Below are 23,847 nucleotides of genomic sequence, written 5' to 3'. Positions count from 1 at the left end.
GAAGCGCAAGCACAAGAATGCCTCTAATGGTGCTCCGTCAACAAAGAAGCCGAAGACAAAGTCTTCGCAGAAAGAGCGTGCTGCTGCCACAGAACCACTTGTTGTCGAGCCCATCTCAGTTGCTCGTCCTGCCTCCACCAACCAAGAGCGTCATCTTGTCGTACACGAGCCTGCTTCCATAGAGGCTCGTGAAGATAAAGAAGTTCCAACTGTTGACCCCATCATAGCTGAAGACATTAGTCGTGAAGACAATGTAGATGATGATGAAGTCCTTCCTCAAATCGAGCACCGACTGGTATCATCGCCTGTTCTCACGAACAGTGAACTCATCAGCATTGGTCGTCCTTTGATGCCAATTGCTCAGGATGATTCGTGGGCCGATCGCCCTCAAGACTCCCCCATTCAAGACACACCCAGTACTCCACCACCTCAAGTCACCACTTCGATGCTTGACGATGACAATTACATGGTGCAGACCACTCCATCACCACAAGCGTCGCCCGCTTTCCGCAGGCTTCGCAAAGGCCCTAGGCCACAAGTCGCCATGCCGAGCGTTCCAGAAGGAGAAGTGCAACACAGCTCAGTAGCACTTCAAGTGTTTCCTGAAGCCACTCCAACTGCGAACGTCTCTGTGTCTGAAGCAAAAGCTGCTGAAGACATTCTGGCTGCATCAGCCGATGACAACCAAGAACCGCTTCTAGAAGAAGAGAGAGTTGCCACACCCCCTATCACTCAAGAAGCTGTTCTCAAGGAGAACGAGTCTGCGCCCGACCCTCCTGCTACTCAAGAGGAGGTTGAAAACACTGAGGAGGCCACAACCAACTCTACTGAAGCCAATGACGTTGTCATAGCTGAAGACATTGTGGCGCCTGAAGCTAATGTTGCTCCTGAAGCCAGTGTGCAACTTGAAGCCCCAGTCCATACCGATGCTGCAGTTCCACCACCAAGGCCTCACACAATTGAGCAGGCCTATAATCGTGGAGGACTTGTCACAGTTCGGTGGCCCATCATGGTTCCTCCCACTGCTCCCGGACCACAATTTGAATACCATGTGGAGCAAAGGCCTCAGGTCCACAAACTAAAGCCCAGACTGCCAAGATTCCCCGGTGCTGCAACATCGCCAGGCTCATTCAATGTAAACAGCTTCAGGGCACACAACAAATTCTTTGACAGTGCAAAGAACCCTTACTCGAAGCCAAGGATCTCATTTGATCGCTTCTGGAGTTATCAACAGCACAGTTATTACTCCTGTATCTTATACAATCAAGGGCGAATCTTTCCTCGCATGTGTCTGGATTGTGAAGTCATTGCTGGTCTGCCCTTCTTAGAAGAAGCTGTAGACTGTTTCAGAGATGTTGGTCTTCTGCCGTTCGTGACTGACAAAGAGCATTGGAATGAGGAGCTTCTGCTGCAATTCTATGCCACTCTACACATTCGTGGCTACAACAGGGATCCGAAGACTTGGGTCCTTGAGTGGATGACAGGTGATGTGCACCATGAAGCCAAAGCTCAAGATATCATTGAGCTTACTTCCCTGCCCACTCTAGGTGAGCTCTATGGACCTGGTTTTCAGCTCCACAGGAATGCATTGGAGAGCATATTTCAGAAGCCTGAACCCAACATGAGTCAGATGCTCAGTATGATGAAGCCTCTGCCACAAGATGTTGAATATCCTAAGGAATTCTTTGTCGAAGACCTCGAGTATCTGCCCCGTACCATTTATCACATTGTAAGGCGAACTCTATGGCCCGTCAAAGGACATTCTCCTGCAGCCAAGCTTGAAGGCTCGGTGAAGACATTGGTTTTCTATATTCTCAATGGCATCAGCTTCAATGCTCAAGATTTCTTCATCAGACAACTTGCGGCATCTGGAATTGATCTATTTGGCTTGAAGTTTTATGCTCCATAGGTGATGCGCTTACTCAAGCTTCACTCTTCTGTCAACTATCAGCCCTCTGCGCACAACCATCTTATCTTCTTGCCTGAGGTTGATATGTCTGTCGAAGCCATCTACCCTGAGCCTGCCAAGGAGCCAATTTATCTTCACAATGTCGATAACCAAAGCTATTCGCAACCAATTGAGGGAGTTCTTGATGCAACTCGTGTTTATCCTCTGGCTGGCAATACACGTGCACCTCATCGTGCAACTACTGAAGCCACTGAAAGCACTATTGCTCAAAGGCCTCGGAAGCGATCTCGTGTACTCAATGGCCGAGAGCTTCTTGTGGCCTTACATCAGAAACAGGATAGGCACCATGACTGGTTGAAGCGTCAGATGCAGAGCCTCTTGGTGGAAGTTAATCGCATTCGCAATCTTGCCACCAAGAACGCATTCGTGTCACATGAAACCTGTCGGAGGTCCTAGAAGAGTTTGACATTGCTATGCTCTGAAGACGATCTTCGCGAAGATGGCTTCACAGAGCGCTACAAATTTGATACCACGCCTCCCCGGAATGTCGTCTTGCGTCGTACTCCTTCCTTAGAAGACTCGGAGTATTCATCTTCGGCTGCAATTGTTGTTGCGAGAGTCGTCGATGAAGAAGACGATGCCACTTCACCAACCATGACTTCGCCACGTCTCGACACTGCACCAGGCCCCTCTGCACCACCAAACTCCAACGTCGACCCTGCACCTTCATCTACTCCTGATGGGAACGAGTAGATGCTCTATGTCTTCAAACCTTTTTGGTCCTTACTGACAAAAGGGGGAGAAGCATATGAGTTGATAGTCTTCAAGCAGGTCCATATGGGTGGTTGCTATATCTTTTTTCCAAGTGGTTACAACTCTCGTTTTTTATACATTTGGTTCTTTTGGGTTGTAACACTTAAACTTGATGGTCGTCTGCTACTTTGCTTGCTATTCTATGATGCGATGATAAATTCTGCATGAAGTCATTCCGCAGACGTCCATTTTTCAATATGCATGTCATTATCTTTGTTATATCTTTATATGCATGATGAATTGTCTTCTTATGTTGAAAAGGATCTCCACAAAGTAAAACCAGCCATGTGCATTTGCATTCAAACGCAAACTATTTATATGCACATCTTCAGGGGGAGCCTTTTGCTACTTATGAAGACAATACCTTAATCCTTACAATTTCACATACTTTTATCCCCGTTGAAAACTTCAACCAGTTTGTCATCAATCACCAAAAAGGGGGAGATTGTAAGTGCATCTAGTGCCACCCCTAGTTGGTTTTGGAGTATTGATGACAAACTTGGTTGAGGGACTAATGTGTTTGTGAGAATTGCAGGACAACACAGGTAGTAGTCCCTCATTGATTCGGTTTACCTACCGGAGATGGCCCCTAAAAATGTGTGAAGACATTGAAGACAATGGTGGTCTGTGAAGATATTCACAATGAAGACTATGACATGAGAAGACATCGCATGAAGACTATGGAGTGCGAAGACATAGTCATTTCGTAGTGTCCTTTTCTTCTTTGTTGAGTCATAGGAACCACCGCACTGTTAAGTGGGGTCCAAGTGAACAAAGTCAGAGTGACTGAAGTGATGCTCAACCAAATCCTATGTCTTCGAGCGAAGACAATGAGAGCAAATCTTATCCAGAGCTAGATGAGTCAGCTTTACTTGTAGCCCAAGTCAAGCTACCGCGTGTGTTTGAAATCTGACCGTTGGACACGTGTCAGTTCCTTAGTGACCCAGGGTCATTTCGAACAAATCAGGTTGGGTTGCCTCCTGGCTATAAATAGCCCACCCCCTACACCATAAATTGGTGGCTGCTCAGAGTTAGTGCACGGCTTTTGTCGTTTGAGAGCAACCCACCTCCGAAGCATTTGAGAGAGAAATCCTTGCGAGGACAAAGCCCAAAACACCCAGAGCCAAAGAGTGTTAGCCATCACTGAAGTCTTTCTGTCCGCGTGATCTGAAGACTTGTTACACTTGAGGACTGTGAATCCTCCAGCCGGTTAGGCGTCGCATTCTGAGCATCCAAGAGTCATTGTGGATTGTCGGTGAACGAAGTCTGTGAAGGTTTGGAAGTCTACCTTGAAGACTTACCAGAGTGATTGGGCGAGGACTAAGTGTCCTTAGCTCAAGGGGAATAAGGTGAAGACGCGGTCTTCTGAGTTGAATCTCAGCCTCCCTAACCAGACGTACAGTTGTCACAGCAACTGGAACTGGTCCAATAAATCCCTGTCCTCACCAAGCAACTGGTTCTATCTCCTCCCTCTCTTTATTTACAGTTTGTCTTCGTGAAGTCATTGCCTGCTTGCCTGATCTAATTGACTTCACTGTGTGACGACTATTGTTGTTTGGCTTCATACTATCTTCCATCCTGATCCATTCTACCTAGCTGCTGATAGTCTTCGTGCTTTCACTTCATTGCTTACTTGACTATAGCTTGTCTAGTGTAGTCTACCTTCCGTTGCATATCAATAGGCTCATATCTACTGTTTGTCTTCAAAGCCCCTATGTTTTGAAGACTTCCATAAAAATCGCCTATTCACCCCCCCCCCTCTAGTCGATAACTAGCACTTTGAAAGCTCTAATTGATCAACTAGGATCAGCTAGAACTAGAGGAGGCTCCAAAACTTGTGTCTCCAAAGACAAAAATCCTCTAGTATATATAGCTTGGAGGAGAGGGGAGGGGCGCCACAAGGGGGGAAGGTTTCCCTTCCCCCTTGGCCGGCCAAGGAGGGGTAAGCCCCCTCCAATTAATGCGGCCTCCCGCCCTTCCTTCCCCAAGTGGAAGGGGGGCGCCTCCTTATTGGGCCCAAGTGGCCCAAGTAGCTTTCCACTACTTGGCATTTTTAGGCCCATTGATATTTAAATATAAAGCCTCCTAATCATATTTAGATCCTTTTAATATTAGTTTAACATCACCGAAACTATTTCCACCTATATATAATATATCGGTAATACCCGGTATTGCCCGATAAACTCTAAAACCCCTTCGCTAACCCCGAAACGCTTCCGATTCATCTCGAAACTATTTCGAATATTAATTGAATAGTTTCACAAATATATTCTTGTTACCCCCGTCCTACTAATACTCAGCAGATCATGATTACCTTAAGTTTGTGACCCTGTGGGTTCGATAAAACATAGACATGAACAAAACCCCTTTGTTCCATATCGATCCCTATGAGTACACGGATGACATTTGAGTGAACCTATAGTTATCATGTGCTATTACCTTTGCTTCGCGATACTTTACAAAATCCGAGGTGAGATATATCGGTATCCTCTTGAGTCATACACATGCTCACTATACCGGTCTCCACGGTTTTGTTCTTCTTTCTCGTATACATGTTCCAACATCCCCGTGACATAGTCACCTGTGTCTGGCCAGACGATGATGGATGTCGTCACACCGAGAGGGCCCTAAGAATATCTCTCCATCGTCGGAGGAGCAAATTCCACTCTCGGGCTATCTAGTCCCTTGTCAAACTTTCCAATGAACCTGTAAGTTGTTGTTATGATCATCGTGTTACAGATGACGTTTGAGCAACCCCAAAGTTCATCGTGCGGTAAGAAGTGACTACGATACTCTCATGGTCTAAGGAACTAAATCACACGTTAACACTCCATGTTATAACAATTGACTTCTGACGATATAATCAGTATAACAAACAAGTTTGGGTTGATTCAATATGATCGTTCTTCTAACATCATACTCTCAATATTGTTTTAGGACTATCGCTACACTTAACAATATTCTAAGATCCGAAAAACATGAGCACCAACAACACTTGAGCCAGTCTTAGAAGCGAGATTAGGAACCTTATTTTACCATTTATCATTCTACACGTGCATATGAGTTTCCTACTGAATCGCATATTTCAGGATCATAGCAGTTATAGCATAGACTATGAACTCTTAATTATGAACATGAAAAATATAATAATACAATATTATTGCCTGTACGGCATATTTTCAACAAGCCAAGCATGAATTCGGCTTTTTCTAGGAAAAGTCTATGCCTTCGCAAACAACCCCTAACTACTGTAATTTTACTACTCTTGACATGTCGACTGATTTGTCCATATTGTTATAGTCAGTTTTCGGCTTCACCCACCTAAGGTACTTAACTGGTTCAACCAGAAATAACAATCACAGAGGTGCTCCCGGTATGCCGTTAGCCAAACAAGCAGAAACGTAGGGAGTAAATATAGGAGCCAGACAACCCAGCTATTGTCCAAAGACACAAGTGGACATCAATGCTTATAATGGCGTAAAGTCGAAGGAAGTCGTCGATATCTCCACGGAGTACTTCGACGCGTCGTATTGGGTTGTCTATGCAGCCCCCGGGAACGGCCTGTGGTTCCACTATGTGGTGATCAACGAGGTGTGCGACCCGAGGAGTTATCCTATTTGCTATCATGATTGGGATCGACGTCCCGTCCGAGTTTTTGGTGCATGCATGGCAGCGGTCCAGACGCCCATAAAGCTCCCTGCTTTGCCTCTAGTTTGTGGGAAAACGAACCTCCGGACCGGTCCACGGATCGATGAGGTACCGTGTTGGATGTCAAATGCATCCGGACCACTCGGTCCAGACAGATGCGCGCGATTCGAGGGTCAATGTTGGAGATGCCCTAAGACGGAATACATTTTTGAGATTATTTTTAACACGGCACCAACATAGGCGCTCATATATACGAGCATACACTCATCCTATGCGCACGAACGTACGCCCTACCCCTATGAGCACTTTCGAGAAATAAAGCCGACACATCATCTTGAGATTGACGAAGTCATTGCACGCGTCTCCATAGTCGACATAACTGTCTCCTCTCTCCCACTGAACAGACATCACCGGAAGTCTGAAATAAATTCAGAAAAATGCAAGCACACGTGGACCCTGATTCCACCACAAACAACATATTTTAGATTGATGAGACGATCGAGTTGCCAGGAGCCCAGGGCACGGGTGGCTCCTGAAATGACAATCTACATATGATTTTCTGTTTTCAGGATACAGATTGAGCGCTAAAAGGAGTAAAAAGAGGGATAGCGCTCATCGTTTTCATCAAAGAAAAGTGCGATCACCACACAGTGGACCGGGAAATAGCATCGCTAGGGCAGCGGCAGAATGTGCGCGTACTTGATCACCTTGGAGACGGTCTCCAGGACTTGCATGGGGGTCACGTTGCCAACCACGGTCACCGTCTTCATCCCCAGCTCTATTCTGATGGACACAACTCCTGCACAACAAGAGGCAACTCATACTCTCATAGTATGTACACTTGTAGTAGTACACTTGATCGCCTACCGTGGAGCTTGGAGATCTGCTTCTCGACCTTCCTCGCACAGCCATGGCAGTGCATCGACACCTTCAGGGCCACGGTCTGCGCCATGCATGCCAATGCAAGGGAAACATTAGGTGCCACAAGTTACGGCCACATCTCGAGGTAAATTTCCGCTTCCGCTTGCGTTTCCGGAATCACGCGCTAGCTTACCTTGGGCTCCACATGCGCACCTGCCTTGGGTTGCTCGTCAACATGGAGATCCGTCACGGGCACGACCCGGTTCTGATCCCGGTGGCTCCTCAGCAGCCCGTTCCTCTCGTTGTTGTCTTCGTCTTCCTCCAGCCGGGGGCTGGCAGAGGAACGTGGCATCCAACGCAGAGCTTTCTTCAAACCCATCGTTGAAGCCATGTCTACTGGGATATGAATGTCACTCACATATATAGAGGTGCTATCTACATGCATCAGGCAACCAATACTATTAGGGATACGAAGAAGATCAACCACCAACCTAGAGAAAAAATCCTTAGCAAAGTCGCTGGTAGATCTATCCGTCCAACTAAACGATTAGGCGATTAGTTGAGTGACTGTGGTTGTGACTGAGGCAACACTGCCGTCAACTTAGTAATGTGATCATATCGAACCGAAGTAGCACACAATTGATTGGGCACTCATCAGGCACAAAATTGACAAATCTCACCCCCATTCCCACATACTCCAAAAGATACAAACTGCAGCAACAAAGCCACTTGCTACCACTATTGGAGGATAGATAGATAGGTACATCAGAGTTATACTGACATAAATTCAAGTCACTAACAAAATGTACTAAAAGCCCTTCTTGCTTTTCTTTATCAATCAACACAGATCATTATTCAAACCTCTCCTCAACAACCGCTCACGTCTTCAGATGCCACCAACAAATTAGACATTTCGACCAAGCAACACCTAAAATTTCATGATGCGCAATTAGTTGCATTCTCACCAAAACTCTAAAGTGCATTTCTCAAGTGCTGCTCTTGAAAAACAGGCTTACCACAACTCAAGCAACAAATGCACCCCCTGCTCTGCTGTGAAGCGACCCCCATCAGATAACTACAGCACGAGCAGGCATCTATAAGACCTGCCACAACATAAATCATAGTTAACCCAGGTATCCAACCTCCAAGTCAGGATTTACATGATTGGGAGATAATGCACGCGGGGGATAGAAGGGTAAAGGAGAAAACAAGAGAAAAGGGGGAACATCTCGGAGGAACGGTGCTTTGCTCAATTAAAATACATTTATCTTGGAAACTTAAGAACCAAAAATGCCAGAACAGAACAGTACCTAATATAATTTAGGACACCAAGCCACCCAAAGTGCTCAGATCATAACCAGAGATCACAAAGGGCCTACAACAGGGCCTGCATAAGATGAGCGCATGTCACGATGAGTATGCAGAGCAGAGAAGAAATATCAGAAAAAATAATCGTGTGCAACTGACCGTAAGCAGCTTATTCAGATGAAATTCACCTTACAGGGTGCTTCACTGACTGAAGTTCATCTCTGAGTATCTGCGGTACAAGAGGACCTGAATAAGCTCACAGCTCTTGTCCAAAAAATACTCCCTCCATTTCAAAATAATTGAAGTTCTAGGATTTTCCTAAGTCAAAACCTTTTTTAGTTTTCCCGCAAAAAAAAACCTTTTTTAGTTTGACCAATTTTATAGAAAAATCCACAAAGATCTAAAATATCAAATATATATAATATAAATATATATTTCATAATGAATCTAATGAAATAAATTTGTTTTTGTAGATGTTGAAACATTTCTATATATACTTGGTCACAATCCTAGAACTTCAATTATTTTGAAACGTGCATAGTACTCTACAAAAATAATATTTTCCGAGTAAAAATATCTTACCTCCTATGCTTGTTCTGGCGCTGATCAAGCTCTTCAGTCACAATATCTGCATCACAAATTATAGATAAATGAAACAACTTATAAATTGTAGCACATGCTAAGAGTTTTTAAGCAGTATGGCGTAACAGGGGATCTCACAACTTACCGTTTTGAGGAGGAGATTTAGCCCCATGGTTAACGTTACCTTCCCTGTATTAATAAATAAATATATGTTAATGCCCTTTATGCTTAGAAGGAACCTTCATGAATGAAGCAACAGATAAATAGTGAAATATGATAAATTATCAGGTTGGAACAGGGGCAGAGAAAATATTATGAGCACCCGAAGTAAAGCAAATTACATGTTTGCACAGCTAACAATTAGTAATATCAGCTCATTCTGACGGTGGCTGATTCAAAAGGTGAACAACGTGTTAATTAGTCAACACTAATATTACCTGGATGGAACTGACGACGATGTCTGTCCTGAAGACCTAGAGTAAAAGCTTGGATCAAGGGTAATGTAAGGTGGATATGATCCTCCAAAAGCCCCAGCTGCACCAGCCAATAGTGGCAACCTATTGCCATTATTTAAAAGTATTGTAAGATGAGCAAAAAACACGTACAAATATTATAACAGGTGGCTCTCTGCTAAAATAGCAGAATTAGTCTTAAGTCCAGGGGGGGACACAAAAAAAGAGAAGAGATCAATAAAAGCTTGAACAATACAAAAAAGGAATTACATATAAGCTCAATGTACAAACATTGTAAAACAATTTCAGCTATCAAGTATCCCCTTATCATATTTCAAATATGAGAAACTAAAAAACTCACTTTCAGCAACACAGCAACTCTTGAAGTCATAGTATACGGACATAGTAAAGTAAGATAAGCCAGATGTAGTCAAAAGTGAGAGACAACAAGATACATGCATTCAAATGATTCAGTGCAAATTATGTTTGGGCTTGATCCATTTACTGTCTTGTAAACCCCTTGCATGACTACATCGAGTACCACCGCAACAAACATCATTTCATAGACGGTGATGAAAATCTGACAGAACGATAAACATAGTAAGACTTATGAAATATACCACGCCATTTCGTTATTTCCCATTCCCAGCTGCTGCTGAGCCACATAGCCAGGGAGGGCCATACCAACAGTAGGAACTCCAAGCCCACCTGGATGCTGGCCGCCAAATTGCATCACTGCGTGAAGGATAAATAGGAAATAAATGGCCCAAGTGACTAGATTAGAAGATAAACTAAATTAGAAATGTATCGGAGGTCCAAAAAGTATTTGAGGTGTGTCAGCTGGGTCCTATTAATAACTAACAAAATGCACGTCAGCTGAGGTTCACAGGTCCTATGCAGGTCTGACCTGTCAGCGTGACGCGTTGACTGATGCCATGTAAGCTCTATTTTGTAAAAAAGACCTAGAAATATATCTTTTCATTTCCTTGTGCCTAACCTCCCCCCAACACATAAGCCAACGGTGTTGGCGGGGTTATTTAGCTGGAAGTTCTCTGACAGACCGCTTTGGGCACGCATGCACCTTTGCCACCGTCGCACGATGCTGGTATGATTCCACCCACATGGACATGGGCTCCCGTGTGTGCAGCCCCGCACTCACATCACACCACATACCAGCAGCTCGTGCCGTTACAGTACGTGCGCCACACCATCTCCTCCAACAGTTTTCTGCCCACGGCAGGGGCATGGGGAGGCGCCCTTGGAGTGCTGGAACACGAGCGCGATGCATACGTAACCCGTGGCCATTTACGCAGCAGCAGCGCCAAGCGCGCGTGCGGGTTGTTGACCTGGAAGGCAAGGTGGACATGGGGGCATCAGCGTCCATACAGGTTGCCGGTGAGTCGCTTGCGGAGGCCGCCCTGCAGGTGCTGGACAGAGAGAGCCGCAGCCAGTGCCGTATGCAGGAGCGACATGGCAGTGATACTTGAGCAGGAAACATGTAGTCCTCCGAGTGGAAGAACGGGCAGGTGGAGGAGAAAGCCATGGGCGACTCATTCTCGTCCTCAGCCTGCTTATCCGAGACAATCTTGACAAAGCCTTCCACCTAAACAGCAATACTAGTGGCACCATGTCTGCTGATCTTGCTGAGAACCAGCTACTTGAAGTGCCTCGGGGAGAATGACAATGAGGACTCACAGGGGCTTCTCTCCATGATGTTTCTCATTGTTTCTTGCAGAAGCTGTTGGCTATTGTTTGTCGGTTGTGTGCGCCTATGTATGGAGGATGATGGAAAGAATGGGGTTTTGTACTGTGAGAAGAAACTGGCGAGCAGAAGCCACCAAATTGAGCAGAGAGAGAAGATAAGTGGCTGTGAGCTCTGCGCTGTTTCTTACTTGACTCTGCACGGCATCAGGCGTGATGGCCCGGCCATGGGAATGGCCCATTGGAGAACTTCCCATTGAGCAACCCTGCCGACTCCCACCGGCATAGGTGTTTGCTTTTAACTTGAAGAGGGACGGGGATGTTGGGGACAATAAAACTAGAAGATATAGTTTTCTAGGGTATCTTTTGCAAAATGGAGCTGAGACGGCACCAGTCAATGTAACACATGGGTAAGTCAGGCCTAGAATCCTAGATAGGACCTGTGATGAACCATACCCAGACGTGCATTTTCATAGTTATAAGACCCGGCTGGCACACCTCAAATAATTTCAGGACCTTGGGTACATTTTACTCATTAAACTATCACCAGAAAACAAGAACGTTGGATGGTTAAGAAAGCAAACCTGGCAGGAGAGCTGGAGTGCCAGGAAAATTTTGCTCACCCTGGGCAAGACCAGCAGCCCCAATAACCTGGGCTCCACCATACATGAAGGAGCCCCGTCCAGTTTCTTTGTTGGTTTTTTCCACCTCAGATGTCTTGGATTGATTTGAACTAGGATATGAACCATTCTCGTCACTTTCAGTTGATCTAGCAGGTAGGTGCTGAGCACTTGGTGAAGCATTGCCTGTCCGATGGCTCAACTGCTGAGTTGGGATTCTCATTGCAGCTTGACTAGGTACTTGGCCTGACTTCTGGTGCATAATTGAGTTATGATTTTGCTGTTGCGTAGAAACCCTGGAAGTTTGCTGAAATGAGGGTGTGGGCCGATTATGTGAAGGAACACCAATGCTTGCATTTCCCCCTTGAGCCCTGTTATTAGGGGATTGACCAGAATTGATTGATGATGATGCAAACCCTGATGAGTATGATGATCCTCCTACACTTCTTGCAGGAGATGGTCTAACAGGACCCTCGGCATGAAACCTATCTCGTCCACCATAGTCCGTGGTTCCTTTCCCTCTAACTACTGGACCAGATTGTAGCTTCATGTTGTCATCCATCTTCATGGAAGATGGATGAACCTTATTTGAACCTCCTGGTTGTATGTCCCTTCTTTGAGCTCCCACTTGGTTTGAGGCACCAGAGGGATAAAATGGTGGTGACGCAGAATTTAAGCTTGAATTGACAACATTCTTTTTAGCAGGAACTGCTTCCGAATGTGCATTTGAAATTTGGCCAGGCTCTCTGGCCGCTGCAGAATGAGCGGTCGGTTCGCGAGATCTTGTTGGTCTGAACAAGTGATGACAAGAAAAGTGTGTGAGAAACATTACTTTGTACTGAACAAAGCAGTATTATATGAATCCAATTGTCCCAAGATATTGTTACTTACTGTTTACGTTGGAACCCGACAACATCTCGGTTGTTCTTTGCAATTGTGTCATAACGTCTGGGTCCTCTCCCGCGGACAATCTTTTGGGGCCGGTTCTGGTTTTCACTGTGATTTTGGTTGTCGCTATCTTCGTGATAACTGTGGTACCTCCCTCCTCTTGAAAATCCACGGGCAGTGCCTCTAGTCCTACCTCCACTACCACGACCTCTAAAACGGCCTCTTGACATTCGCTTATCCTACAATGCAGAGAATTAACCTCAATATTGAAAAAAAAATGTTTTTGCACATCAAATCAAAGGTAATGAGTACTTACTTCATAGCGCTCCTCATGCACGTTCATCTCCTCGAATCTGTCATGCACCCATGCTTGATCGTCTTTAGCATCCCATAACTTCCTCCCACCAAGCATTCGCCTAGTTTATAACAAAAATATCAGCATATGTCCCGGACAAGACTAATGGGTTGTTTGGTTTCAGCCGAGGTTAGCCCCGCCAAATCGTTGGCGCTGTTGGCGAGCCAAAAAATTGGCCAATGCTTCCACCGCCCTCGCCCTTACCAACAAATTGGCGTAAAAGAAGGAGAGGACAGGGGAGGCGGGCTGGCGTGCCAATTATTTGGATCCCATCCAAACGCGCACCCTACAGCTGGTCAACGACCAATTTTTTGGTCGGGCACCTCAGGGCTGTAAACTAAACAGCCGCTAAGCAACAATTACAGCCAACATTATCCAATATTCCAAACAGTGGCATGCTAACAAGACCTGTAAATAAAAGTAAATTGACTAAACATAAACTGCAAAAACCCAGCCAAAACTATGACAATGGCCAACAAGTTCATATGTTGAATAACCCAGCCACCACAGTACGTCGACCCTTCTTACCAAGATACCAGCTTGCAACCGCAAATGCAACACAAAATTTCCCAGGAAGCTGGATGCATGTGGTGACAGAATAACTGACCATATCCAGTTACCATTACACTGCAAGCTATTTGCAGACCAACAATGTAGGCATAATTTTGGCAGAAAGAGCTGGGACATGTATGTGCCTAACCCTATCGAGGAAACATAACGAATCTGACAGCTACAAGGTTTTCCAACATTGCATGCCTCCAAACATGGTTGTACTGGAAATATAATTTTATTAAAACCTATAACCGACACATTGTAATGCCTAAGGCAATCTTAATAACAACCTCTTGAGGCACAATTTGAAGTCAAAAAAACACTGCCATAATTGAACTAGTAATTAGTAAAGGTTGGGACTAAATAACACTACATTTGCCAGTCATAGTCTCTACTACCATAACAGCATCTTAAAAAACCAAATTAAAACACAAACACTTTCAATTAACTAAAAAAGTCACGAGATGGATGCAGATGATAATCTATATCCTTGATCTATAGATACTGGAGCTTCCTAGTTCACGCTAATGGAAGTACTTTGTTTTAAACAAACTACACCTGCTTCACCTAACGTTCTCACCTAAGCCTTCTTCTTTAAATTTTAGTTTGCCTCGAATAATTGCAAGTTGTCCAGAAACTATGAGCTGCAGTGGGAAGGTCTATAGTTTATAGAAAGGCACACCTGCGTCGGCCCCGGCCGTCCTCCTGAAACCGGTCATCATGCATGTAAAACGCGCCGGAGGTGGGCACCGCGAACGGCTCCTGCTCCTTCTTCTCTTCCCCGTCAGCCTCAGCCTCCGCCTCCGCTCCCTCCTCCCCAGGCTTCTCGCCCGCCTCCCCCTGGCCGGCGGCGACCTCCTTGGGCGGCACCGCGTGGCCATCATACTCCTCCTCGAGCCCCTCGCCCACCTCCTCCTCGTCCAACAAATCATCGTAGTATTCCTCGTCCTCGTCCTCCTCCACTTCGCCCTCGTAATCCTCCGGGGCACCTTGGCCGTCGTCGTCGTGGTCGGGGTCGATCCGCGCCCTGGGAGGCCGCCTACCTTCCTCGGACCCCTCGTCGTCGCTGGCCTCCCGGCGACGCATCTCCGGGAGAGCGTCGTCGGGGTCGCTCACGTACTCCTCATCCACCTCCGACTCGACATCCTGCTCCGCCGCATCCTCGGGTTCGGGTGTCAGAGGCGCCGCGGGGGGCTTCTCGGTGGCGGGGGATTGCTCCGGGTGCGCGTCCGGGGGCGGCGGGTCGGCCATGGGCGGAGCGGAGGAGAGCGAGCGAAGCAACCCTAGATTTGAGTCGCGGTGTGGGGAGAGGTCAGAGGGAGTTCGAATCGAAGGGAAGACGGGAGCAGGGGACAGGGGTGGACTCGTGGAACGGAAACGGGATGGATTACGGGGATTTCGGGAACGGACCGAGGACGTGACGTTTGAATCGCGCTCGTCACGGGTTTTGAATAGGACGATGCTCTGCGTCGGTCGGTCGATCGATCGAGCCGGAGCCGTTCGCAGCATCGATGCCGAGCCGTCGCAGTATCGTGGCCGGCCGGCGGTGGCCTTCTAATGCAAGACTTTTAGAAAGGTGTTTAGAAAAATATAAATTATTTTTTCTTTAAGTATAGGTGCTTATTTGTAAAGCGAAGACGATTAATTAAGCGTTTCTAGGGTAAAACTAGACATTGTTGTTTAAAAGAACCTGCTTTATTTTTCTAAGCACCTAGCATTAGCATTGTACATGGCCTAAATAATATACTCCCTCCATTCCCTTATACAAGGCCACAAACTCAAATTACAGGTACTTAGGTAGAAATTTAAATACAAGGCCACAAACTCAAATTACAGGTACCTAGGTAAAAATTTAATGACTACTTTGCAAACCAACTTTTCTTCTTGTTAACTAGGATCATTAATATGTCTGCATGTATGCACACGGCTAAAAGATCATTGATCAATTGTGTGTCTCTGGGGTGCCCCCCTGCCCCCGTATATAAAGGAGCAAGGGGGAGGCCGCCGGCCAAGGAGGAGGGCGCGCCAAGGGCGGTGGGAGTAGGACTCCTCCTTTCCTTGTTGGAGTAGGAAAAGGGAAGGGAGAAGGAGAAAGAAGGAAGGGGGCGCCCCCCTCCCTAGTCCAATTCGGACTAGTCCATGGGGAGGGGTGCGCCACCCTTTGGGGCCTTTCTCTCCTTTCCCGTATGGCCCATTAAGGCCTAATACGAATTTCCGTAACTCTCCGGTACTGCGAAAAATACCCGAAACACTCGGAACCTTTTCGAAGTCCGAATATAGTCATCCAATATATCGATCTTTACGTCTCGGCCATTTCGAGACTCCTCGTCATGTCCCTGATCTCATCCGGGACTCCGAACTCCTTCGGTACATCAAAACACATAAACTCATAACATAACCGTCATCTTAACGTTAAGCGTGCGGACCCTACGGGTTCGAGAACTATGTAGACATGACCGAGACACCTCTCCGGTCAATAACCAATAGCGGAATCTGGATGCTCATATTGGCTCCCACATATTCTACGAAGATCTTTATCGGTCAGACCGCATAACAACATACGTTGTTCCCTTTGTCATCAGTATGTTACTTGCCCGAGATTCGATCGTCGGTATCTCGATACCTAGTTCAATCTCGTTACCGGCAAGTCTCTTTACTCGTTCCGTAATACATCATCCCGCAACTAACTCATTAGTTACAATGCTTGCAAGGCTTATAGTGATGTGCATTACTGAGTGGGCCCAGAGATACCTCTCCGACATTCGGAGTGACAAATCCTAATCTCGAAATACGCCAACCCAATAAGTACCTTCGGAGACACCTGTAGAGCACCTTTATAATCACCCAGTTACGTTGTGACGTTTGGTAGCACACAAAGTGTTCCTCCGGTAAACGGGAGTTGCATAATCTCATAGTCATAGGAACATGTATAAGTCATGAAGAAAGCAATAGCAACATACTAAACGATCGAGTGCTAAGCTAACGGAATGGGTCAAGTCAATCACATCATTCTCCTAATTATGTGATCCCATTAATCAAATGACAACTCATGTCAATGGCTAGGAAACATAACCATCTTTGATCAACGAGCTAGTCAAGTAGAGGCATACTAGTGACACTTTGTTTGTCTATGTATTCACACATGTATCATGTTTCCGGTTAATACAATTCTAGCATGAATAATAAACATTTATCATGATATAAGGAAATAAATAATAACTTTATTATTGCCTCTAGGGCATATTTCCTTCAGTCTCCCACTTGCACTAGAGTCAATAATCTAGTTCACATCGCCATGTGATTTAACATCAATAGTTCACATCACCATGTGATTAACACCCATAGTTCACATCGTCATGTGACCAACACCCAAAGGGTTTACTAGAGTCAATAATCTAGTTCACATCGCTATGTGATTAACACCCAAAGAGTACTAAGGTGTGATTATGTTTTGCTTGTGAGATAATTTTAGTCAACGGGTCTGTCACATTCAGACCCATAAGTATTTTGCGAATTTGTATGTCTACAATGCTCCGCACGGAGCTACTCTAGCTAATTGCTCCCACTTTCAATATGTATCCAGACCGAGACTTAGAGTCATCTAGATTAGTGTCAAAACTTGCATCGACGTAACCCTTTACGACGAACCTTTTGTCACTTCCATAATCGAGAAACATATCCTTATTCCACTAAGGATAATTTTGACCGCTGTCCAGTGATCTACTCCTAGATCACTATTGTACTCCCTTGCCAAAATCAGTGTAGGGTATACAATAGATCTGGTACACAGCATGGCATACTTTATAGAACCTATGGCCAAGGCATAGGGAATGACTTTCATTCTCTTTCGATCTTCTGCCGTGGTCGGGCTTTGAGTCTTAGTCAATTTCACACCTTGTAACACAGGCAAGAACTCTTTCTTTGACTGTTCTATTTTGAATTACTTCAAAATCTTGTTAAGGTATGTACTCATTGAAAAAAAACTTATCAAGCGTCTTGATCTATCTCTATAGATCTTGATGCTCAATATGTAAGCAGCTTCACCGAGGTCTTTCTTTGAAAAACTCCTTTCAAACACTCCTTTATGCTTTGCAGAATAATTCTACATTATTTCCGATCAATAACATGTCATTCACATATACTTAACAGAAATGTTGTAGTGCTCCCACTCACTTTCTTGTAAATACAGGCTTCACCGCAAGTCTGTATAAAACTATATCCTTTGATCAACTTATCAAGGCGTATATTCCAACTCCGAGATGCTTGCACCAGTCCATAGATGGATCGCTGGAGCTTGCATATTTTGTTAGCACTTTTAGGATTGACAAAACCTCCTGGTTGCATCATATACAACTCTTCTTTAATAAATCCATTAAGGAATGCGGTTTTGTTTATCCATTTGCCATATTTCATAAAATGCGGCAATTGCTAACATGATTCAGACAGACTTAAGCATAGATACGAGTGAGAAACTCTCATCGTAGTCAACACCTTGAACTTGTCGAAAACATTTTTGCGACAATTCTAGCTTTGTAGACAGTAACACTACTATCACTGTCTGTCTTCCTCTTAAAGATCCATTTAATCTCAATGGCTCGCCGATCATTTGGGCAAGTCAATCAAAGTCCATACTTTGTTCTCATATATGGATCTTATCTCAGATTTCATGGCCTCAAGCCATTTCACGGAATCTGGGCTCATCATCGCTTCCTCATAGTTCGTAGGTTCGTCATGGTCAAATAACATGACCTCCAGAACAGGATTACCGTACCACTCTGGTGTGGATCTCACTCTGGTTTACCTACGAGTTTTGGTAGTAACTTGATCTGAAGTTACATGATCATCATCATTAACTTCCTCACTAATTGGTGTAGGAGTCACAAGAACAGATTTCTGTGATGAACTACTTTCCAATAAGGGAGCAGGTACAGCTACCTCATCAAGTTCTACTTTCCTCCCACTCACTTCTTTCGAGAGAAACTCCTTCTCTAGAAAGGATCCATTCTTAGCAACGAATGTCTTGCCTTCAGATCTGTGATAGAAGGTGTACCCAACAGTCTCCTTTGGGTATCCTATGAAGATACATTTCTCCGATTTGGGTTCGAGCTTATCAGGTTGAAGCTTTTTCACATAAGCATCGCAGCCCCAAACTTTAAGAAACGACAACTTTGGTGTCTTGCCAAACCACAGTTCATAAGGCGTCGTCTCAACGGATTTAGATGGTACCCTATTTAACGTGAATGCAGCTGTCTCTAATGCATAACCCCAAAACGATAGTGGTAGATCGGTAAGAGACATCATATATCGCACCATATCTAATAAAGTACGGTTACGATGTTCGGACACACCATTACACCGTGGTGTTCCAGGTGGCGTGAGTAGTGAAACTATTTCACATTGTTTTAACTGAAGGCCAAACTCGTAACTCAAATATTCTTCTCCACGATCAGATCGTAGAAACTTTATTTTCTTGTTACGATGATTTTCCGCTTCACTCTGAAATTATATGAACTTTTCAAATGTTTCAGACTTCTGTTTCATTAAGTAGATATACCCATATCTGCTCAAATCATCTGTGAAGGTCAGAAAATAATGATACCTGGTACGAGCCTCAATATTCATCGGACCACATACATCTGTATGTATGATTTCCAACAAATCTGTTGCTCTCTCCATAGTTCCGGAGAACGGCGTTTTAGTCATCTTGTCCATGAGGCACGGTTCGCAAGCATCAAGTGATTCATAATCAAGTGATTCCAAAAGTCCATCAGTATGGAGTTTCTTCATGCGCTTTACACCGATATGACCTAAACGGCAGTGCCACAAATAAGTTGCACTATCATTATTAACTTTGCATCTTTTGGCTTCATTATCATGAATATGTGTATCACTATGATCGAGATCCAACGAACCATTTTCATTGGGTGTGTAACCATATAAGGTTTTATTCATGTAAATAGGACAACAATTATTCTCTAAATGAATAACCGTATTGCAATAAACATGATCAAATCATATTCATGCTCAACGCAAACACCAAATAACACTTATTTAGGTTCAACACTAATCCCGAAAGTATAGGGAGTGTGCGATGATGATCATATCAATTTTGGAACCACTTCCAATACACATCGTCACTTCATCCTTAACTAGTTTCTGTTTATTATGCAACTCCTGTTTCGAGTTACTACTCTTTAGCAACTGAGCCAGTATCAAATACCGAGGGGTTGCTATAAACACTAGTAAAGTACACATCAATAACATGTATATCCAATATACCTTTGTTCACTTTGCCATCCTTCTTATCCACCAAATACTTGGGGTAGTTCCGCTTCCAGTGACCAGTCCCTTTGCAGTAGAAGCACTTAGTCTCAGGCTTAGGACCAGACTTAGGCTTCTTCACTTGAGCAGCAACTTGCTTGCCGTTCTTCTTGAAGTTCCCCTTCTTCCCTTTGCCCTTTTCTTGAAACTAGTGGTCTCATCAACCATCAACACTTGATGTTTTTCTTGATTTCTACCTTCGTCGATTTAAGCATCACGAAGAGCTCGGGAATTACTTTCGTCATCCCTTGCATACTATAGTTCATCACGAAGTTCTACTAACTTGGTGATGGTGACTAGAGAATTATGTCAATCACTATTTTATCTGGAAGATTAACTCCCACTTGATTCAAGCGATTGTAGTACCTAGACAATCTGAGCACATGCTCACTGCTTGAGCTATTCTCCTCCATCTTTTAGCTATAGAACTTGTTGGAGACTTCATATCTCTCAACTCGGGTATTTTCTTGAAATATTAACTTCAACTCCTGGAACATCTCATATGGTCCATGACGTTCAAAACGTCTTTGAAGTCCCGATTCTAAGCCGTTAAGCATGGTGCACTAAACTATCAAGTAGTCATCATACTGAGCTAGCCAAACGTTCATAACGTCTGCATCTGCTCCTGTAATAGGTCTGTCACCTAGCGGTGCATCAAGGACATAATTCTTCTGTGCAGCAATGAGGATAATCCTAGATCACGGATCCAATCCGCATCTTTGCTACTAACATCTTTCAACATAATTTTTCTCTAGGAACATATCAAAAATAAACACAGGGAAGCAACAACGCGAGCTATTGATCTACAACATAATTTGCAAAATACTATCAGGACTAAGTTGATGATAAATTTAAGTTCAATTAATCATATTACTTAAGAACTCCCACTTAGATAGACATCCCTCTAATCCTCTAAGTGATCACGTGATCCATATCAACTAAACCATAACCGATCATCACGTGAAATGGAGTAGCTTTCAATGGTGAACATCACTATGTTGATCATATCTACTATATGATTCACGCTCGACCTTTCGGTCTCAGTGTTCCGAGGCCATATCTGCATATGCTAGGCAAGTTTAACCTGAGTATTCCGCGTGTGCAACTGTTTTGCACCCGTTGTATTTGAACGTAGAGCCTATCACACCCGATCATCACGTGGTGTCTCAGCACGAAGAACTTTCGCAACGGTGCATACTCAGGGAGAGCACTTTTATCTTGAAATTTTAGTGAGAGATCATCTTATAATGCTACCGTCAATCAAAGCAAGATAAGATGCATAAAAGATAAACATCACATGCAATCAATATAAGTGATATGATATGGCCATCATCATCTTGTGCTTGTGATCTCCATCTCCGAAGCACCATCATGATCACCATCGTCACCGGCGCGACACCTTGATCTCCATCGTAGCATCATTGTCGTCTCGCCAACTATTGCTTTTACGACTATCGCTACCGCTTAGTGATAAAGTAAAAAAATTACATGGCGATTGCATTGCATACAATAAAGCGACAACCATATGGCTCCTGCCAGTTGCCGGTAACTCGGTTACAAAACATGATTATCTCATACAATAAAATATAGCATCATGTCTTGACCATATCACATCACAACATGCCCTGGAAAAACAAGTTAGACGTCCTCTACTTTGTTGTTGCAAGTTTTACGTGGCTGCTACGGGCTTAGCAAGAACCGTTCTTACCTACGCATCAAAACCACAACGATAGTTTGTCAAGTTGGTGCTGTTTTAACCTTCGCAAGGACCGGGCGTAGCCACACTCGGTTCAACTAAAGTGAGAGAGACAGGCACCCGCCAGTCACCTTTAAGCAACGAGTGCTCGCAACGGTGAAACCAGTCTCGCGTAAGCGTACGCGTAATGTCGGTCCGGGCCGCTTCATCTCACAATACCGCTGAACCAAAATATGACATGCTGGTAAGCAGTATGACTTATATCGCCCACAACTCACTTGTGTTCTACTCGTGCATATAACATCAACGCATAAAACCAGGCTCGGATGCCACTGTTGGGGAACGTAGTAATTTCAAAAAAAATCTACGCACACGCAAGATCATGGTGATGTATAGAAACGAGAGGGGAGAGTGTTGTCCACGTACCCTCGTAGACCGATAGCGGAAGCGTTTAACACAACGCGGTTGATGCAGTCGTACGTCTTCACGATCCGACCGATCAAGTACCGAACGCACGGCACCTCCGAGTTCAGCACACGTTCAGCTCGATGACGTCCCTCGAACTCCGATCCAGCCGAGTGTTGAGGGAGAGTTTCGTCATCACGACGGCGTGGTGACGATGATGATGTTCTACCGACGCAGGGCTTCGCCTAAGCACCGCTACGATATTATCAAGGTGTAATATGGTGGAGGGGGGCACCGCACACGGCTAAAAGATCGTTGATCAATTGTGTGTCTCTGGGGTGCCCCCCTGCCCCCGTATATAAAGGAGCAAGGGGGAGGCCGCCAGCCAAGGAGGAGGGCGCGCCAAGGGGGGAGTCCTACTCCCACCGGGAGTAGGACTCCTTTCCTTGTTGGAGTAGGAAAAGGGAAGGGAGAAGGAGAAAGAAGGAAGGGGGCGCCCCCCTCCCTAGTCCAATTCGGACTAGTCCATGGGGAGGGGTGCGGCCACCCTTTGGGGCCTTTCTCTCCTTTCCCGTATGGCCCATTAAGGCCCAATACGAATTTCCGTAACTCTCCGGTACTGCGAAAAATACCCGAATCACTCGGAACCTTTCCGAAGTCCGAATATAGTCGTCCAATATATCGATCTTTACGTCTCGGCCATTTTGAGACTCCTCGTCATGTCCCTGATCTCATCCGGGACTCCGAACTCCTTCAGTACATCAAAACACATAAACTCATAATATAACCGTCATCGTAACGTTAAGCGTGCGGACCCTACGGGTTCGAGAACTATATAGACATGACCGAGACACCTCTCCGGTCAATAACCAATAGCGAACCTGGATGCTCATATTGGCTCCCACATATTCTACGAAGATCTTTATCGGTCAGACCGCATAACAACATACGTTGTTCCCTTTGTCATCAGTATGTTACTTGCCCGAGATTCGATCGTCGGTATCTCGATACCTAGTTCAATCTCGTTACCGGCAAGTCTCTTTACTCATTCCGTAATACATCATCCCGCAACTAACTCATTAGTTACAATGCTTGCAAGGCTTATAGTGATGTGCATTACTGAGTGGGCCCAGAGATACCTCTCCGACAATCGGAGTGACAAATCCTAATCTCGAAATACGCCAACCCAACAAGTACCTTCGGAGACACCTGTAGAGCACCTTTATAATCACCCAGTTACGTTGTGACGTTTGGTAGCACACAAAGTGTTCCTCCGGTAAACGGGAGTTGCATAATCTCATAGTCATAGGAACATGTATAAGTCATGAAGAAAGCAATAGCAACATACTAAATGATCGAGTGCTAAGCTAACGGAATGGGTCAAGTCAATCACATCATTCTCCTAATGATGTGATCCCATTAATCAAATGACAACTCATGTCAATGGCTAGGAAACATAACCATCTTTGATCAACGAGCTAGTCAAGTAGAGGCATACTAGTGACACTTTGTTTGTCTATGTATTCACACATGTATCATGTTTTCGGTTAATACAATTCTAGCATGAATAATAAACATTTATCATGATATAAGGAAATAAATAATAACTTTATTATTGCCTCTAGGGCATATTTCCTTCACCTCCTTGTCCCTTGATACCTCCTTTTATTGATCTGGTATAGGAACAGAAAAGAGTATCACACACCTATTTCCCCAGAGGTGACCCTGGGTTATCG

The 23,847-nt window shown here is 44.8% G+C and overlaps 2 protein-coding genes and 1 pseudogene across 3 annotated transcripts; all 3 read right to left on the bottom strand.

Moving 5' to 3' along the window:
* Window positions 1–6,830: 6,830 nt before the first annotated feature.
* On the bottom strand, window positions 6,831–7,766 carry LOC109782773 (heavy metal-associated isoprenylated plant protein 36). Its single transcript, XM_020341389.4, has 3 exons — window positions 7,425–7,766; window positions 7,238–7,313; window positions 6,831–7,169 (listed from the first exon to the last, which is right to left on the bottom strand). The coding sequence occupies exons 1-3, from the start codon at window positions 7,674–7,676 to the stop codon at window positions 7,042–7,044; spliced, it is 456 nt and encodes a 151-aa protein (XP_020196978.2). The 5' UTR covers window positions 7,677–7,766; the 3' UTR covers window positions 6,831–7,041.
* Window positions 7,767–7,849: 83 nt separating this feature from the next.
* Window positions 7,850–15,106, bottom strand: LOC109782770 (protein MLN51 homolog). Of its 2 annotated transcripts, none has more exons than XM_020341385.4 (12): window positions 14,372–15,106; window positions 13,099–13,198; window positions 12,786–13,021; window positions 11,859–12,685; window positions 10,194–10,308; window positions 9,559–9,678; window positions 9,267–9,310; window positions 9,122–9,167; window positions 8,699–8,768; window positions 8,542–8,618; window positions 8,248–8,334; window positions 7,850–8,159 (listed from the first exon to the last, which is right to left on the bottom strand). In XM_020341385.4, exons 1-9 carry the CDS (start codon window positions 14,938–14,940, stop codon window positions 8,741–8,743), a joined length of 2,085 nt encoding a protein of 694 aa, XP_020196974.1. In that variant the 5' UTR covers window positions 14,941–15,106; the 3' UTR covers window positions 7,850–8,159; window positions 8,248–8,334; window positions 8,542–8,618; window positions 8,699–8,740. The 2 variants fall into 2 exon arrangements, with proteins under 2 accessions (XP_020196974.1, XP_020196975.1); XM_020341386.4 differs by having other exon boundaries at window positions 8,728–8,768; window positions 14,372–15,103.
* LOC109782771 (uncharacterized) lies at window positions 10,344–11,577 on the bottom strand (annotated as a pseudogene).
* Window positions 15,107–23,847: the final 8,741 nt, after the last annotated feature.

This window comes from Aegilops tauschii, chromosome 3 (genome assembly GCF_002575655.3).
Source record: "Aegilops tauschii subsp. strangulata cultivar AL8/78 chromosome 3, Aet v6.0, whole genome shotgun sequence".
Classification (NCBI taxonomy): Eukaryota; Viridiplantae; Streptophyta; class Magnoliopsida; order Poales; family Poaceae; genus Aegilops; species Aegilops tauschii.
The sequence above is the reverse complement of the archived record's forward strand: the minus strand, read 5'-3'. Positions and strand labels throughout refer to the sequence as shown.

Coding starts and splice junctions, on each gene's coding strand:
- LOC109782773 (XM_020341389.4), bottom strand. CDS start 7,676: ATGCATGTAGATAGCACCTCTATATATGTGAGTGACATTCATATCCCA. Junction 7,314..7,424: donor GTGCGCATGTGGAGCCCAAG/GTAAGCTAGCGC, acceptor TGCATGGCGCAG/ACCGTGGCCCTGAAGGTGTC. Junction 7,170..7,237: donor GCAGATCTCCAAGCTCCACG/GTAGGCGATCAA, acceptor CTTGTTGTGCAG/GAGTTGTGTCCATCAGAATA.
- LOC109782770 (XM_020341385.4), bottom strand. CDS start 14,940: ATGGCCGACCCGCCGCCCCCGGACGCGCACCCGGAGCAATCCCCCGCC. Junction 13,022..13,098: donor TGCATGAGGAGCGCTATGAA/GTAAGTACTCAT, acceptor TCTGCATTGTAG/GATAAGCGAATGTCAAGAGG. Junction 12,686..12,785: donor GTCGGGTTCCAACGTAAACA/GTAAGTAACAAT, acceptor TCACTTGTTCAG/ACCAACAAGATCTCGCGAAC.